Consider the following 19141-nt stretch of genomic DNA (forward strand, 5'->3'; position numbering starts at 1 on the left):
GATCCCTACAACGGAGAGTAAATTCCTGGCTACGTGGCATGGGCCCTACGACATCGTTGAGCGGGTAGGTGACGTCAACTATAAGGTCCGCCAACCGGGGAGGAGAAACCCCTTCAGCTTTACCATGTGAATTTACTGAAGAAATGGCATGCACGCGAGGTGCTGTGTGTAACGTGGACCCGGCCACAGCAGGGCCCACCCTCGGTCAAAGTTGCAATGGGGGAAGACCTCAGCCCGACCCAACGACAAGAGCTCAGAGAGTTGGTCCAGCGGAATACGGCCGTGTTCTCCGAGGTGCCGGGGCACACGGATCTCGTGGAACATCATATCCACACCCGCCCGGGAGAAAAAGTGCGTAAACGGCCATACTGAATACCAGAAGCCCGGAGGGTGGCGGTCCAGCGGGAAGTGGCAACGATGCTAGAAATGCAGGTACTGGAGGAGTCACACAGTGAGTGGTCTAGCCCCATAGTGCTGGTTCCAAAACCGGACGGATCGTCCGACTCTGTAATGACTACCGGGGCCTGAACGAAGTCAGTAAGTTCGATGCCTACCCCATGCCCCGGGTGGACGAACTGATCGACCACTTGGGGATGGCGAGATACGTCAGCACCTTGGACCTGACGAAGGGGTACTGGCAGGTGCCACTGGCCTCCCGGGAGAAGACTGCCTTCTCCATCCCAGGGGGGCTATACGACTACCGGGTTCTGCCTTTTGGGCTCCACGGGGCACAAGCGACCTTTCAGCGACTCATGGACCGCGTCCTGCAGCCGCACAGTGAGTATGCCGCTGCTTATCTGGATGACATAATTGTGCACAGTGACAGTTGGGAGTCACACCTTTGTAGGTTACAGGCCATGGTGGATGCGCTAAGGGATGCAGGTCTAACCGCAAACCCCCACAAGTGCAAGCTGGGCTACACCAAGGTGGAGTACCTTGGCTATCAGATCGGGAGGGGAAATGTGAAACCCCAAGGAAAAAAATACAAATCGCTGCCATTAGGGGATGACCGGTCCCCTGAACCAAGAGGCAGGTGAAGTCATTCCTGGGGTTAGCAGGGTACTACAGTAGATTTGTACCTAACTTTGCCGTAATAGCTTCTCCCCTCACAGACTTAACAAAGACACGACTACCCCAGATGGTGCGATGGACGGAGGACACAGAGGCGGCATTCCAGGCCCTGAAGGATGCGCTATGTTCGCACCCGGTACTCGTAACCCTGGACTTCTCAAAAAACCTCCTGGTCCAGACAGACGCGTCTGATACAGGGGTAGGGGCCGTTTTGTCCCAAGAGCAGGAAGGCGAGGAGCACCCAATCATGTGAGTCAGCAGGAAACTCCTCCCGAGGGAGAAGAAATACTCTATTGTCGAGAAGGAGTGCCTCGCCGTGAAGTGGGAACTGGACACTCTCGTATTACCTCCTCGGGAGGAAGTTCACCCTGATCACTGACCATGCCCCCCTTGTGTGGATGGCAAGAGGTAAGGACATGAATGACCGTGTCACCCGTTGGTTCCTGTCCTTACAGCGATTCTCTTTCTCTGTCATCCACAGGTCGGGGGCCCAGCACGGCAATGTGGACGCCCTATCCTGGAGGGATGCAAACCTAGCCCTTAGCATGCCTCGTGTGGTATCCCAGGAGGTCTACCCCGGGGGATGGTAATAGAGGGGAGGTACGTGAGGCGACATTGGCTCCCTCTGCTGGGAATACGGGAGCTAGGCACCCCGACACGGACAGCTCTAAGTGGAGGTAATTAGAGGAAAGTGCCAACCAGCCGTGGAGGCCAATAAAAGGAGCACGGTGGCACACCACGAGAGAGAACGGGGAGAGACCGACACCAAGCCACAGTAGAGAAGAAGGACCCGGCCAAACCTAAGTGATTTTCTTTGTTATGTTTATTTATTAACATAGGACACTAAAGAGGCCTTTCTACTGACTCTGAAAAACACCTAAAGAAAGATGCCCAGGGTCCCTGCTCATCTGCCTGAACGTACCTTAGGCATGCTGCAAGGAGGCATGAGGAATGCAGATGTGGCCAGGGCAATAAATTGCAATGTCCGTACTGTGAGACGCCAAAGTTGTGGCAAAATGGCTTAAGGACAACAAAGTCAATGTATTGGAGTGGCCATCACAAAGCCCTGACCTCAACCCTATAGAAAATTTGTAGGCAGAACTGAAAAAGCGTGTGCGAGCAAGGAGGCCTACAAACCTGACTCAGTTACACCAGCTCTGTCAGGAGGAATGGGCCAAAATTCACCCAACTTATTGTGGGAAGCTTGTGGAAGGCTACCCAAAATGTTTGACCCAAGTTAAACAATGCTACCAAATACTAATCGAGTGTATGTAAACTTCTGACCCACTGGGAATGTGATAAAAGAAATCAAATCTGAAATCATTCTCTCTACTATTATTCTGACATTTCACATTCTTAAAATAAAGTGGTGATCCCAACTGACCTAAAACTGGGAACTTTCTCTGATTAAATGTCAGGAATTGTGAAAAACGGAGTTTAAATGTATTTGGCTAAGGTGTATGTAAACTTCCGACTTCAACTGTAATTGTATGTCAATGCAACAGTTCAAAAAGATTAAGATTACAAGAGAAGTGTTTACTTCAGAAGGTGGCCAATTCAGCTATACGGGACACCGTATCATCTGGTATGTCTTAAGTATAAATGTGTCTTGAGTATAATTCTGTATACACATGGGTTTATTGAGACTTCCTGCCCAAGATGCAGTAAACTCTTAATTTATTAAACCTTCATTTAACTAGGCAAGTCAGTTAAGAACAAATTCTTATTTACAATGACGGCCTAGGAATAGTGGGTTATCTGCCTTGTTCAAGGGACAGAACGACAGATGTTTACCTTGTCAGCTCAGGGATTCGATCTAGCAACCTTTCAGTTACTGGCCCAACGCTCTAACCACTAGGCTACCTGTCACCCCATGATTAAGAATTTTAAGGACTGATTAAAATGTAGCATAGTGAAAAAATAAACATGTTCTTAGTTCTTTCTTCCAGGACTGATGGAATATCCACTACCAAGTATTTTTTCTGAGATTCTGTATCTCTCCCTTTGAAAGGGCTTCCTGAGGCAGGTGAATTGGGAGAGCAGTTAAAAGTGCCTGGATCCAGCTGTCAAGGGATCTCCAAAATGAAGCAAGACCTGGCCATTTTGTTTGTGTTTGCTAGGGATGCAACGGTACACAGTATGTTGTCGAACCGTTCAATACGCACACGTGAACCGCGTAATTACGATATGCCTGTCATTTTCCTATAATTTCCAAAACGTGCTTATTATGCTGCAGACTACACGCACGTTGTACATTCAGATCCACAGAACCAAAAAGTGCAGCTTGTGAACAGGCAAGGTAGGCAACTGCTTGGGGCCCCAGGCCGTTAGGAGGCTCCTGAGGGCTGACAAACTTTACTCCATAGCAATGTCTCAAACCGTGGCAACTGACCGCCACCCCCTCCCCCTTTAAACAACCAATGGACGATTTGTAATGACATCTCATTAGAAAACTTCCATAAAGGGGCCCCATGAAGAGAGGGGAAACTAAAAACAAATATTTTCTCAGCTCCAACGTGACAATGGTGAGCGCTAGCGAGACAGAGAGAAGCTAATTTGAAGAGGCACCGCCGTTTTTATTTGTCTATAGGCAAAATAAAGAGTTCATTGTTTAAAGGGTGAGTGTTTTTATTTTTATGTATAAAGATACCGAAACCGTACCGTTACTGTGGCCCACAAACAGAACCGTGGGCCCACTTGCATCCCTAGTGTTCATTTTTGCCACACACATGCCAGCACCCATACACAACCCACCTGTCACCTGTTAATGAATATTTGTTAGTGGTTAATACTCTGATTTAGAAGTGTGGGTCTTTTTATTTGGTTTTAGTGGGTTTTCCAAGGGTTAGAAAGGTATACAAATTAAAGTTTATTGTCAGAGTTTTGGTTGCACACATGTAAGTTCTCTTGATTAGAAGAAATATACTGAAAAACACAATATTTAAAACTTTTGGTGTATATTTAAATAATTTCTTAGGTACAGGAAAACAAACACTCACTTCTGATTTCCTGGTGAGGCCTGATCACCCTTACTAGGAAGACAGGAGATGTTTTTATGGGCTATGTAAAAACAAATAATTAAAGAAGAAGTTAATAATTTATTAATAGTCCTGTGCGAGATTCGGACTAGACTTGACGAATCATGCAGCTTTTGTATTCTGATCATGGTGTTCTGATGATGGAATTCCGAAAACATCATGCATCTACATCTAAATGTCCAAATTGTGTCCCAATTCACTTTTCCACGCGCTATATTCAAATGCCAAATGTTGTTGTTGATAGCACAACAACAACTTGATGGCAGTAGCAAACTATTGTAGCGAACTAGCCAGCTAACCTCCAACTAGCCAGCAAGCTAACTAACAAAGTTAAAGGAACAGGTTAGCATAACTCTAGCAAAACAAAAAAAATGTCTAAAGAAGGTAGCTGGCTAGCATTTCTGAAGCCAGCAACCGCGTTCCTCACACACTAGGAAAGTATTTTCTCCAACGTTTAATGAACACACACTCCCAAAACACACGTTCTCTGATGACGTCGCCCAATGTATGCAATTTCGGTAGCCTGATTGCATCCAGACAGAGAAGAAATCCACACACAATAACCCCCTTACCACCTGAATGCATGGCACTTAAGTCAGAGATTTCCCAGTTCCCAGTTATTAAAATTAACTTATTGGTCCACCAGCCACTGTTGCAGGTAGATGTAAAAATCAAACAGGCACTCAGCAGCGCACAATTGGCCCAGCGTCGTCTGGGTTTGGCCGGTGTAGGCCGCCATTGTAAATAAGAATTTGTTCTTAACTGACTTGCCTAGTTAAATAAAGGTTAAATAAATAAAAAATACCCCCTCACTCACCGGGCTTCATCAATAAGTGCATCAACGACGTTGTCCCCACAGTGACCGTACGCACATATCCCAACCAGAAGCAATAGATTACAGGCAACGTCAGCACCGAGCTACAGGCTAGAGCCGCTCCTTTCAAGAAGCGGGACACCAATTCGGACGCTTATAAGAAATCCCACTATGCCCTCAGATGAACCATCAAACAGGCAAAGTGTCAATACAGGACTAATATTGAATCCTACTACACTGGCTCTGACGCTCGTCGGATGTGGCAGGGCTTGCAAACTATTACAGACTACAAAAGGGTAACCCAGCCGCGAGCTACCCAGTGACGTGAGTCTACAAGACGAGCTAAATGCCTTTTACACTCGTTTCGAGGCAAGCACACTGAAGCATGCATGAGGGCACGAGTTGTTCCGGACGACCTTTAAACAGGTCAATATTCACAAAGCTGCGGGGCCAGACGGATTACCAGCACGTGTAATCAAAGCATGCACGGACCAACTGCAAGTGTTAGTGAACATTTTCAACCTCTCCCTGACAGTCTGTAATACCTAGAAGTTTCAAGCAGACCCCCATAGTCCCTGCTCCCAAGAAAGCAAAGGTAACCTTCCTAAATGATTACCACCCCGTAGCGCTCACGTCGGTAGCCATGAAGTGCTTTGAAAGGCTGGTCATGGCTCACATCAACACCATCATCCCGGAAACCCTAGACCCACTCCAATTCGCATACCACCCCAACAGATCCACAGATGACGCAATCTCAATCAACACTGCCCTTGCCCACCTGGATAAAAGGAACAGCTATGTGAGAATGCTGTTCATTGACTACAGCTCAGCGTTCAACACCATAGTGCCCACAAAGTTCATCACTAAGCTATGGACCCTGGGACTAAACCAACCTCAGCAACTGGATCCTGGACTTCCTGACGGGCCGCCCCCAGGTGGTAAGGGTAGACAACAACACACCGGGGCAGCAGGTAACCTAGTGGTTAGAGCATTGGACTAGTAACCGAAAGGTTGCCAGATTGAATCCCCGAGCTGACAAGGTAAAAATCTGTCTTTCTGCCCCTGAACAAGGCAGTTAACTTCTTATGACTTGGGGGCAGTATTTCGACGTCTGGATGAGAAGCGTGCCCAAAGTAAACTGCCTGTTACTCAGGCCCAGAAGCTAAGATATGCATATAATTGGTAGATTTGGACAGAAAACACTAAAGTTTATAAAACTGTTAAAATAATGTTTGAGTATAACAGAACTGATATGGCAAGCAAAAACCTGAGGAAAATCCATCCAGGAAGTGGGATTCTTTTGATGTGAGTATTTTCAATTGAACACCTATAGAGTATCTAATGGGTTAGGACACAGATTGCAGTTCCTATGGCTTCCACTAGATGTCAACAGTCTTTAGACATTGTTTCAGGCTTGTTTTCTGAAAAATTAAGAATGAGACCTTTCTGTCTGTGGACTGAGGAAGAATGCAGAGCTGGGTTGCGCACGTGACCGAGTGCGCGCCCTTCGTTGTTTTTCCTTTCTATTGAAGACGCTATTGTCCGGTTGAAATATTATCGATTATTTAGACAATTGACAGCCTGAGGATTAATTATAAACTAGAGGTCGACCGATGATGATTTTTCAACGCCAATACCGATTATTGGAGGACCAAAAAAAGCCTATACCGATTAAAATCAGTCGGTTTTTAAAATGTATTTGTAATAATGACAATTACAACAACACTGAATGAACACATATTTTAACTTAATATAATACATCAATAAAATCAATTTAGCCTCAAATAAATAATGAAACATGTTCAATTTGGTTTAAATAATGCAAAAACAAAGTGTTGGAGAAGAAAGTAAAAGTGCAATATGTGCCATGTAAAAAAGCTAACGTTTAAGTTCCTTGCTCAGAACATGAGAACATATGAAAGCTGGTGGTTCCTTTTAACATGAGTCTTCAATATTCCAAGGTAAGAAGTTTTAGGTTGTAGTTATTATAGGAATTATAGGACTATTTCTCTCTATATGATTTGTATTTCATATACCTTTGACTATTGGATGTTCTTATAGGCACTTTAGTATTGCCAGTGTAACAGTATAGCTTCCTTCCCTCTCCTCGCTCCTACCTGGGCTTGAACCAGGAACACATCGACAAAAGCCACCCTCGAAGCAGCGTTACCCATGTAGAGCAAGGGGAACAACTACTCCAAGTCTCAGAGCGAGTGACGTTTGAAACGCTATTAGCGCGCACCTGCTAACTAGCTAGCCATTTCACATCGGTTACACCAGCCTAATCTTGGGAGTTGACAGGCTTGAAGTCATAAACAGCGCAATGCATTGCGAAGGGCTGCTGGCAAAACGCACGAAAGTGCTATTTTGAATGAATGCTTACGAGCCTGCTGCTGCCTACCATCTCTCAGTCAGACTGCTCTATCAAATCATAGACTTAATTATAACATAATAACACACAGAAATACGAGCCTTAGGTCATTAATATGGTCGAATCCGGAAACTATCATCTCGAAAACAAAACGTTATTCCTGTTACATTGCACAACCTTCAATGTTATGTCATAATTACGTCAAATTCTGGCAAATTAGTTCGCAACGAGCCAGGCGGCCCAAACTGTTGCATATACCCTGACTGCGTGCAATGAACGCAAAATGACACAATTTCACCTGGTTAATATTGCCTGCTAACCTGGATTTCTTTTAGCTAAATATGCAGGTTTAAAAATATATACTTCTGTGTATTGATTTTAAGAAAGGCATTGATGTTTATGGTTTGGTAGTCGTGCAACGATTGTGCTTTTTTCGCAAATGTGCTTTTGTTAAATCATCCCCCGTTTGGCGAAGTCGGCTGTCTTTGTTAGGAAGAAATAGTCTTCACAGTTCGCAACGAGCCAGGCAGCCCAAAGTGCTGCATATACCCTGACTCTGTTTGCAAGAGAAGTGACACATTTTCCCTAGTTAAAATAAATTCATGTTAGCAGGCAATATTAACTGAAAATGCAGGTTTAAAAATATATACTTGTGTATTGATTAAGAAAGGCATTGATGTTTATGGTTGGAGCAACGTGTACCTAAGCGATTATATGCAACGCAGGACAGGCTTGGTAAACTAGTAATATCATCAACCATGTGTAGTTAACTAGTGATTATGATTGATTAACCTGTTGGGTCTAGGGGGCAGCATTTGCACGTCTGGATAAAAAAAATGTACCCGATTTAATCTGGTTACTAATCCTACCCAGTAACTAGAATATGCATATACTTATTATATATGGATAGAAAACACTCTAAAGTTTCCAAAACTGTTTGAATGGTGTCTGTGAGTATAACAGAACTCATTTGGCAGGCAAAACCCTGAGACATTTTCTGACAGGAAGTGGATACCTGATGTGTTGTATTGACTTTAAACCTATCCCATTGAAAAACACAGGGGTTTAGGAATATTTTGGCACTTCCTATTGCTTCCACTAGATGTCACCAGCCTTTACAAAGTGTTTTGAGTCTTCTGGAGGGAGATCTGACCGAACAAGAGCCATGGAACGGTGATGTCCCATTAGACACCTGGCGCGCTACTTCATGTTGGGTACCCTCGTTCCAATACGTTATAAAAGACTATGCATTCGTCCACCTTGAATATTATTCATGTTCTGGTTAAAAAAGGCCCTAATGATTTATGCTATACAACGTTTGACATGTTTGAACGAACGGAAATATATTTTTTCCCCTCGTTCATGACGAGAAGTCCGGCTGGCTTACATCATGTGCTAACGAGACGGAGATTTTTGGACATAAATGATGAGCTTTTTTGAACAAAACTACATTCGTTATGGACCTGTGATACCTGGAAGTGACATCTGATGAAGAGAATCAAAGGTAATGGATTATTTACATAGTATTTTCGATTTTAGATCTCCCCAACATGACGTCTAGTCTGTATCGCAACGCGTATTTTTCTGGGCACAGTGCTCAGATTATTGCAAAGTGTGATTTCCCAGTAAGGTTATTTTTAAATCTGGCAAGTTGATTGCGTTCAAAAGATGTAAATCTATAATTCTTTAAATGACAATATAATATTTTACCAATGTTTTCTAATTTTAATTATTTAATTTGTGACGCTGACTTGACTGCCGGTTATTGGAGGGAAACGATTTCCTCAACATCAATGCCATAGTAAAACGCTGTTTTTGGATATAAATATCAACTTGATAGAACTAAAAATGCATGCATTGTCTAACATAATGTCCTAGGAGTGTCATCTGATGGAGATTGTAAAAGGTTAGTGTATCATTTTAGCTGGTTTTATGGTTTTGGTGACCCTGTCTTTGACTTGACAAAACATTACACACAACTCTTGTAAATGTACTGTCCTAACATACTCTAAATTTATGCTTTCGCCGTAAAACCTTTTTGAAATCGTAAAACGTGGTTAGATTAAGGAGATGTTTATCTTTCAAATGGTGTAACATAGTTGTATTTTTGAAAAATTTGAATTTTGACATTTATTTGGATTCAAATTTGCCGCTCTTGAAATGCACCTGCTGTTGATGGAGTGCACCACGGGTGGCACGCTAGCGTCCCACCTAGCCCCAAGAGGTTAATTGTTTTTTATAAGATAAGTTTAATGCTTGCTAGCAACTTACCTTGGCTTCTTACTGCATTCGCGTAACAGGCAGGCTCCTCGTGGAGTGCAATGTAAAGCAGGTGGTTAGATCATTGGACTAGTTAACCGTAAGGTTGCAAGATTGAATCCCTGAGCTGACAAGGTAAAAATCTGTTGTTCTGCCCCTGAACAAGGCAGTTAACCCACCGTTCCTAGGCCGTGATTGAAAATAAGAATGTGTTCTTAACTGGCTTGCCTAGTTAAATAAAGGTAAAATAGAATTTAAAAAATCTGCCACGCTAATGTGTAGTTGCAGGGGTGCTTGCTTAGTCTCCTCCTGTACTCCTTGTTCACCCACGACTGTGTGGCCAAGCATGACTCGAACACCATAATTAAGTTTGCTGACGACAACAGTGGTAGGCCTGATCACCGACAACGATGGGACAGCCTATAGGGAGGAGGTCAGAGACCTGGCAGTGTGGTGCCAGGACAACAACCTCTCCCTCAATGTGAGCAAGACAAAGGAGCTGATCGTGGACTACAGGAAAAGGAGGGCCAAACAGGCCCCCAATAACATTGACGGGGCTGTAGTGGAGTTGAGAGCTTCAAGTTCCTTGGTGTCCACATCCCCAACAAACTATCATGGTCAAAACACACCAAGACAGTCATGAAGAGGAAATGACAACACATTTTCCCCCTCAGGAGACTGAAAAGATTTGGCATGGGTCCCCAGATCCTCAAAAGGTTCTACAGCTGCATCTGACCGTAAGTCACAACAGAGGGCAGTGCATACCGCCCAGTACATCACTGGGGTCACGCTTCCTGCCATCCAGGACCTATATACACTAGGTGGTGTCAGAGGAAGGCCCCAAAAAATAGTAAAAGACTCCAGTCACCCAAGTCATTGACTGTTCTCTCCGCTAACGCACGGCAAGCGGTACCAGAGCGCCAAGTTGGTAGAACATGGTGTTTGCAACGCCAGGGTTGTGGGTTCGATTCCCACGGGGGACCAGTACGGGGAAAAAAAATTAAAATGAAATGTATGCATTCACTACTGTAAGTCGCTCTGGATAAGAGCGTCTGCTAAATGACTAAAATGTAAAATGTAAACACCTTCTACCCCCAAGCATCTAATCAAATGGCCACCCGGACTATTTACATTTGACCCCCCACTTTGTTTTTACACTGCTGATACTCGCTGTTTTTTTATCTATGCATAGTCACTTTACCTCTACCTACATGTACAAATGACCTCGACTAACCTGCACCCCCGCACATTGACTCGGAACCGGTACCCGCTGTATATCGCGTCGTTATTGTTATTTTGTGTTACTTTTTATTTTATATTTTTTCCTTTAGTTTAATTTAGTAAATATTTTCTTAACTCTATTTCTTGAACCGCACTGTTGATTAAGGGCTTGTAAGTAAGCATTTTACTGTTGTATTCGGCGCATTTGCCAAATAAAAATGTATTTTATTTGATCATGAGCTGGTCAGTATGTGTTGGTAATCCTTTCTAACACTACTTTTTTTTCAAGATTTCACGTAGTAGAACTGCATAAGTGTTGCTCACCACTTTCTGGAGGACCGAGTTTTGAAATCAGTGTTATTTCAGTATGACAGCTAAAGAGAAGGAAAACAATCTGCCGTTTGATTGCAAATATGCCGACAGAGTCGAAAAGAGAACACACAGAAGGCTGTTGTATAAAACACCTGTCTCTGGATTACATCTTCAAACTAAGGACAACCATGGCATCCGTGACAGAGGGAGAAGCGTCCATCCACATATACAGTAGATAGTCTAGCTAGCTACATTTTCAGATATTACACATTTCTAATTTTATCAGAAAGTTGTTTTCATTTCAAGTTAAGCTAACGTTAGCTGGCTGGGTCCCTAGCTAACATTGTGTATGATCTGTATAGTACTATTATTTGTATCTCAGAGCCATTTGCATTGCTAGTTTATAGCCTAATTTTAGCTAGCCATGTTATGAGTTGGGATTATGGTTCATTGTTTAACTAGCTAGCTACGTCTAAACAAAAGACTCCACTACTATACAAGTAACCATTTCAATTGAATGTTCATGATGTCACTGCAACAACTGTCGATAGACATAGCTGGTAAATTCGCTCTGGCTATCTACTCCGATTTCAGAGCCCTCTCGTCTGAGTGTGCCAGAGTGCAGAATAACTGACGAATTTACGAACACTCAACAGCTGTTGATTATGGCCAGTGTCGGTAAATGTTGGCAAAAAAAACAATTAAATTGTTGCCAGCAGCACAGGTGCAGTCACTAATACTGTGGATAACAAAAACAGCTTAACCTGTTATGGCTAGGGGGCAGTATTTTCACGGCTGGATAAAAAACGTACCCGATTTAATCTGGTTACTACTCCTACCCATTAACTAGAATATGCATATAATTATTGGCTTTGGATAGAAAACACTCCAAAGTTTCTAAAACTGTTTGAATGGTGTCTGTGAGTATAACAGAACTCAAATGGCAGGTCAAAACCTGAGAGATTCCTTTACAGGAAGTGGCCTGTCTGACCATTTCTTGAACTTCTTTGCCATCTCTATCTTTTACTAAGGATCTCGGCTCTAACGTGACACTTCCTACGTCTTCCATGGGCGCTCAGAGCCCGGGAAAAAACAGAATGTCGTCATCCCAGCCCCAGGCTGAAACACATTATCGCCTTTCTCAAGTGGCCGATCAAGGGACTGTGGGCTTAGGCGCGTGCCCTGGCCGCCCCCGTCTTTGTGATTTTTCCTCTGTTTGCCGAAAAGGAGATTCCCAGTCGGAATATTATCGCTTTTTTACGAGATAAATTGCATAAAAATTGATTTTAAACAGCGGTTGACATGCTTCAAAGTACGGTAATGGAATATTTAGAATTTTTTTGTCACGAATTGCGCCATGCGCGCGACCGTGATTTACAATTTCGGATAGTTTCTGGGACGCACGAACAAAACGCCGCTATTCGGATATAACGATGGATTATTTGGGACCAAACCAACATTTGTTATTGAAGTAGCAGTCCTGGGAGTGCATTCTGACGAAGACAAAAGGTAATTAAACTTTTATAATAGTAAATCTGATATTGGTGAGTGCTAAACTTGCCGGGTGTCTAAATAGCTAGCCCGTGATGGCTGGGCTATGTACTTAGACTATTGCAAAATGTGCTTTCACCAAAAAGCTATTTTAAAATCGGACATATCGAGTGCATAGAGGAGTTCTGTATCTATAATTCTTAAAATAATTGTTATGCTTTTTGTGAACGTTTATCGTGAGTAATTTAGTAAATTGTTAGCAAATTCCCCGGAAGTTTGCTAGTTCTGAACGTCACATGCTAATGTAAAAAGCTGTTTTTTGATATAAATATGAACTTGATTGAACAAAACATGCATGTATTGTATAACATAATGTCCTAGGTGTGTCATCTGATGAAGATCATCAAAGGTTAGTGCTGCATTTAGCTGTCTTCTGGGTTTTTGTGACATTATATGCTAGCTTGAAAAATGGGTGTCTGATTATTTCTGGCTTGGTACTCTGCTGACATAATCTAATGTTTTGCTTTCGCTGTAAAGCCATTTTGAAATCGGACAGTGTGGTTAGATAAAGGAGTCTTGTCTTTAAAATGCTGTGAAATAGTCATATGTTTGAAAAATGGAAGTTTTTGTATTTTTGAGGAATTTGTAATTCGCGCCACGCCTATCATTGGATATTGGAGCAGGTGTTCCGCTAGCGGAACGTCTAGATGTAAGAGGTTAACCAACTCTGCTAGGGTGAGTAAAATGGTCAGAGTGAGCTGTTCTCGCATTTGTGTCTGGAAGTACCTAGCAAGCTAGCCAATGTTAGCTTGGGTGCATGACTGCTACTGTTAGAACAGAACGCTCAGATCAACCCTACTCTTCAGCCAGAGGATCCAGTGTGCGCTCTGCCATGGATAAAGAGCCAAGTTAGCTAGCTAGTTGGCTGTCAAATCTTCATATGACAGATGCTTTTCCACTGTTTAGCCAGCTAACGTTAGCTATCTAGCCAGCAATGTGCAGACAATCCAATGCCAAGGTGGTGGACTAACTAAAGCCAGCTAGCTAACGTTATGGGCTGGGACGCTTCTTCGGGTAGCTCACCACAGCACCAGGCTGAACGCTCCGGGAGCAAAACATTCTGAATTAACGAACGGACAATCTGACAACGCTCTGAGTGTACGAACACCCAGAGCACACTATGGCACTCCAGATTAATATACAAACACACCTGTAGTATAAACCAGCCTTTAGTCTTGAAATCTTTGGTTGTTTAGTACATGGCCTCACATGTGAATCCTTAAAAAGATAGGTGGGAAAGAGGGTGGTGAACGATGCTGAGTGGGCGTAGACAAAAAAAGAGCTCTCCAGTAGGTGTACCAAAACATTCAAGGGCCTTGTAACCTCACTTTTCAATTTTCTCAAAAGTGAGGTTACAAGTTAATCAACTTTCAAAGCATAATTACTTTCCCTTTGTTCCTCATACCACTTTCTAACTCGGAGTCTCTACTTTTATCCAATGTAAAAAACAAAATGTCACATTTTGCTACAGAAGATAGAATCGAGCTGGTCAGTCACATATAGGATTCGTAGTTATTTGACTTTGTGCGATTAATTTAACAGCTATGAAACAAAACGGAGGAAATAATTTTAAAACTGCTTATGCGGCAGTTATTTTACTAGGAATGTGATCATACTATTTTTTTCACAAATGCGAGTGAAATGCTCGCACTGTAGAGCCCTGACCACCCGCCAACGTGGCTATGAAATATACATTTTACCCGCCAATGCTAAAATCTACCCGCATTTGGCAGGTGTTAATTTTAGGCCCTGTTCATCATATTATCTCTCTAGTCTAGTCGAAACGTTGCTAATGCCACGATCAGGACAACGCGCATCCGGCGTGAGATTTGGCACGGAAAATGTACCTCAATGGCAATGCACTCCTAATTATCCCAACTGACAAATAGAGAAGATTAAAATACTGCTAGACTTTAATGACTGCTAGTTTTTTTGCCAGCATACTAGGCTAACTAATGCTACAGCAACCCATTTGATTAGACAACCCTTCCGGTAACTACTCACCCCCAACGCTAGACGTCGCATTTTCATGGAATCCAATGGGCTGCTATAGCATTAGCTAGCCTAAAATGCGGACGAGAAACTTGCTGTATTTGAATCTTCTAGATTTGTTAGTTCGGATAATTAGGAGTACAGTGTCATCCCCCATCCCTGGATTGAGGTACATTATATCTCGCGCCGCGTTACGACTAGAGAGAGAATGTAATTAACATCTAGTCGGATTCTGGCTAACTAGCTAGGCAGTCAAGTTAACGTAAGCCTAGTTAGCTGAAAATGGTAGACCACATGATTTGACAGATGGAAAGTGTGTAACATTAGCTAGCCATGAAGCTCACCTTTCTTTACATGACAAACAGTTTCGTTGACGAGGCAACTTGCTGTGATTTCATTTTTAATCCATGTTCATATTATTTCATAACCCCAGGCCATTTAATAAACCAACAACAACACCGATTGCCTTTCTTCCTTGTCATATGACTGACCAGAGACATTAGAAAATGAGATAATGCCGCGTTCATAACAACTAGGTACTCGGAAATCTCGAACTTCTGACTTCAGGTCGGAAAGTCTAGAAAGATGCCCGTGTTTCCGCTTGATATTCTGAGTTGGGTGACAGTTCACAACGAATTTTCCTTGTCGGAACTCATTTTTTCCGAGTTATCTTGAACGCTTGGAAGCCGGGGATTTCCGAGATTCCAGTTGTTTTGAACGCGGCATATATACCAACAGGAAATGAATGGAGAAATGTATAACGCTCCGCCCAGCCGACTGTCGACCAATCGCGTTTATGTTGTCAGTTTGCGTCACAGGTTGCTAAACTGGTCGTCGCGTAATCCCTTCTAAAGGTCAGGGTTTGAGTCGAGAAACCTGCCTATTTTGCTCGAAAGTACACGTTAATTATCTCAAATCCTGGAAAATAGGTTTTAAAATTGAGCTTCTTGTTCATTTAATTCGTGCTCATGTTGGGTTTTTGACTCCTTGAAGACGAGAGGTCCTTGTCCGAGTTTTTGTAGAATGCACCGTACTGACTAATGCCGGGTTCAAAACAACTGGGAACTTGTACATGTCTAACTTCAGTGCGTTCAAAACAACTGGAACTCAGAAAAAACGAGCTCCGACTGGAAATAATTGATTTGAACCGTCATCCAACTCGGAATTCCAATTGGTGAACTCGGGCCTCTTTCTAGATCTTCGACTTTCCGACCTGAAGATCACTGACGTCATGATTTGACCTTGTGTTTTTCGGAGTTCCTAGTAGTTTTGAATGCGGCAAATGTACGGACAACGTGAAATCCATAGATAGGGGGCCTAATGAATTTATTTCAATTGACTGATTTCCTTATATGAACTGTAACTCGGTAAAATCGTTGAAATTGTCTTTGTTCTTTATAGTTACAGACATGTATTTTTCGGTAACTGGTGACGACCCGATATTCGGGATACAACAGCGTCACAGAAGTTGAAATAAGATATGTTGCTTGTGTAGGCTACTAGAATATAGAGTTTTTAAGGGGGATATATACGTATTTAATAAGGCACTGTATGCACGCAAAATTGTATGCATTTGTGTTGCACATCCACATTCATACAGTACAGCATGCCAGGAAAAGTATTCCAATATATAGTCTACCCGTTGTCTGTCAAATGAATGGCCTACCACTAGATGTCGCAATGTGAGCAGTGCACCTTAGCCTAGTAGTCTACCGGTATTATCTTATCTTTCTACCGTTTTGTGTAGATATCATCCAACAATCATCAACATTTATTTAGCCAGTGTGCGCAATTTTGACCATGTTCACTTTAGCATATTTTCCCCATTTCACCCACCTCAATCTATGGATTGAGTGAATTGACAGCTGAGCTGATTGTGTCACCCAATAGGTAACTTAATTGGTGCCTCCTCCCACTGATATGACAGCACGACATTCAAGTTTATTAAAAGCTTTTCACAATTCATCTGGGCCTGTTATTATAGGAATAGCGTCCAATGCATCATCTTTTCTGAGCTGACCATTTGGGCATATCAGGTTCTCTTGCAATTATTTGACTGTTCATCTTAACCAACAATCAAGGGACCTGTTGCGGTGAAGACCAGATCAGGTACGTGGTGTCTAATTTTGTAGGCTAGCAAGTATTAACCCAAAATAGCCTATTTGTGTGTTATGTTTTGGTGGTTTCTGGGCTACACAAAGGCTACAATTAATAGGGCTATAGCCTAACACTAATTTGAAGAGGTTCTATGCATTTTTCCAATATTTCATAAGCAGAAACTGACCAAGTTGCTTTGTACAAGTCCAATATCGGCCACTTCCAAAAACAATCGAGCGCTCTCGGTCTCCCCCTCTGATTGTGATTCAAAGCAATGGAGTGAGCATTTTTCCCGTTCCTATGCGCACAACAGACGTTTGCAAGCTCGCGGAAGGTTTACAGCACTTGTAGGCCTACGATTTTCAGCCACAATTCACGTCTGGAGTCACATTTAGGCTACTTAATCCGATAAACATCAAGAAATGAATTAATTACTTATAAATGACTCGTAAATGCATTCAATTTCTCAAAGCAAATGTTTCTGGCACGGAATATCGGCACTTTGGGCAAGAGAGGGACACAATTGGAAGGGAGATCGTGGTCAGTTAGTGTCCTGCACTAAGGATTGTTGGTAACCAGATTTACCTGAAATACAGCTGGAGTAGCCTATGGTGCATACCTGGAATACAGATCGTGTCTAGGGTATTTAAAGGGCTCACAGTTTGCAAGAATGAAAACATTTCAGGGGAGAATTAGCTATCTTTGGCACAACAACGGCAAGAAGAGCTGGCTTTTATGAATAACTATCTTTCATTATGTCATTGTCAGCAAGGGCACCAACGCATATTATTGAGATGCAGACTCTTCTGAAGGGCAGAAGAGTGGGCTACTGGCTCAGCGAGAAGAAGATCAAAAAGATGAATTTCCTGGTATTTGTGGACATGTGCAGGTAAGAACATTTCACATGCTATTAGCCTACCAATACATTACGTAACCACGAACGTATTCGTGACGTTAAGCCAATAGTTTCCCGTCACTTCACAATGGTTTCACGACTTTTACCGTGTGAAACCTGTTGCTGAGATGTAGAGGCTGTTGCTGCCTTCTAGAGGGACAGTTTAGTCGTTTTCCCTAGTCGGACATGCATAATAATATCAATGTGATTGGATTACAGTCAGTGATTTTCATCCAGATGTTTCCACGTTGACCCATCGCCGGGGTGCTGCAGCAGCCCCTAAAAAATTAACAAAAATACACTTTTACCCCAAATCTTCACCTCAAGAAGTTGCAGGGTGTGGCAAGCTTGTCTTAACATGTATTCAGAGAGGCTACCTGGCAGACAGGTTTTACAGGTTATTCAGATGGACTATGACGTTTTACTGAAGCCAGTGATTGGACATGACATAGTCCGGTCCAAAATGATTGGCACCCTTGGTGAAGATAAGACTGTATAAAATAAATGATACAAATACTGAGCTATAGTGTATGCTCCAACAAATTGGGAAATTATATTATTTTGTACTAATACAATTTCTCAAATGTATTTTGTTTAAATTAATAAAAGAAAATAGGTGTCACAATTATTGGCACCCCTGTTTTCAGTACTTTGTGCACCCTCCCCCTGTGAGGATGGCTATGTGGCTATGCTGGTCCAAATGAAGGTGTCATTAAGCCCCCCCCCCCCCCCCCCCAAACATTGTAAATATTTTCACATGACCCTTCCCTTGTACTGTAAAATTAACACCCTCCCTCAGAATTAACTCAAAATAGTGTTTACGACCCAAAATAACTTAGCCACGCTTATAAACAGTGTGATCGACTTTACCACTTCAGCATTTTTAACAGGTCTCTTTCCATTCATCAACTGGCCACTGAACAGTTTGGATTGATTTTATTTGTCAGTAAAGAAATGGATATCAATCATGACCCAAGGTATGTGGATACTCGTCGAACATCTCATTACAAAATCATGGGCATTAATATGGAGTTGGTCCTGTCCTTTGCAGCTATAACAGCCTCCACTCTTCTGGGAAGGCTTTCCGCTAGATGTTGGAACATTGCTTCTGGGACTTGCTTCCATTCAGCCACAAGCATTAGTGAGGTCGGGCACTGATGTTGGGTGATTAGGCCTGGCTCGCAGTCGACGTTCCAATTCATTCCAAAGGTGATTGATGGGGTTGAGGTCAGGGCTCTGCAGGCCAATCAAGTTCTTCCACACCGATCTCGACAAACCATTTCTGTATGGACCTTTCTTTGTGCACGGGGGCATTGTCATGCTGAAACAGGAAAGGGTCTTCCGCAAAGTTGGAAGCACAGAATTGTCTAGAATGTCATTGTATGTTGTAGTGTTAAGATTTCCCTTCATTGGAACTAAGGGGCCTAGCCCAAACCATGAGAAACAGCCCCAGACCATTATTCCAACTCCACCAAAATTTCCTCCCGAGTGGCGCAGTGGTCTAAGACACTGCATCGCAG

General features: G+C 42.8%; 2 protein-coding genes across 6 annotated transcripts in view; one reads left to right on the top strand and one right to left on the bottom strand.

The window, feature by feature from the left end:
- lyset (lysosomal enzyme trafficking factor) overlaps positions 1 to 15290 on the bottom strand; it is a 29417-nt gene extending 14127 nt beyond the window's left edge. Inside the window, exon 1 of the mRNA XM_014145063.3 lies at positions 14974 to 15290. The gene's annotated coding sequence lies outside the window, so the exon portion shown is untranslated. The remainder of the gene's footprint in view (positions 1 to 14973) is intronic.
- Positions 15291 to 15502: 212 nt separating this feature from the next.
- Positions 15503 to 19141, top strand: part of itpk1a (inositol-tetrakisphosphate 1-kinase a) — a 65357-nt gene continuing 61718 nt past the window's right edge. The window contains exons 1-2 of one of the 5 annotated variants that reach the window (XM_014145058.3): positions 15503 to 16738; positions 17495 to 17615. In XM_014145058.3, the coding sequence (XP_014000533.2) occupies positions 17521 to 17615 (95 nt within the window). In that variant the 5' untranslated portion in view covers positions 15503 to 16738; positions 17495 to 17520. Of the gene's footprint in view, positions 16739 to 17008; positions 17616 to 19141 lie in introns of those variants that run through there. The other 4 variants (XM_014145057.3, XM_014145059.3, XM_014145055.3 and 1 more) reach the window with 4 other exon arrangements.

Source organism: Salmo salar, chromosome 15 (assembly GCF_965601325.2).
Source record: "Salmo salar chromosome 15, fSalSal1, whole genome shotgun sequence".
Lineage (NCBI taxonomy): Eukaryota > Metazoa > Chordata > Actinopteri > Salmoniformes > Salmonidae > Salmo > Salmo salar.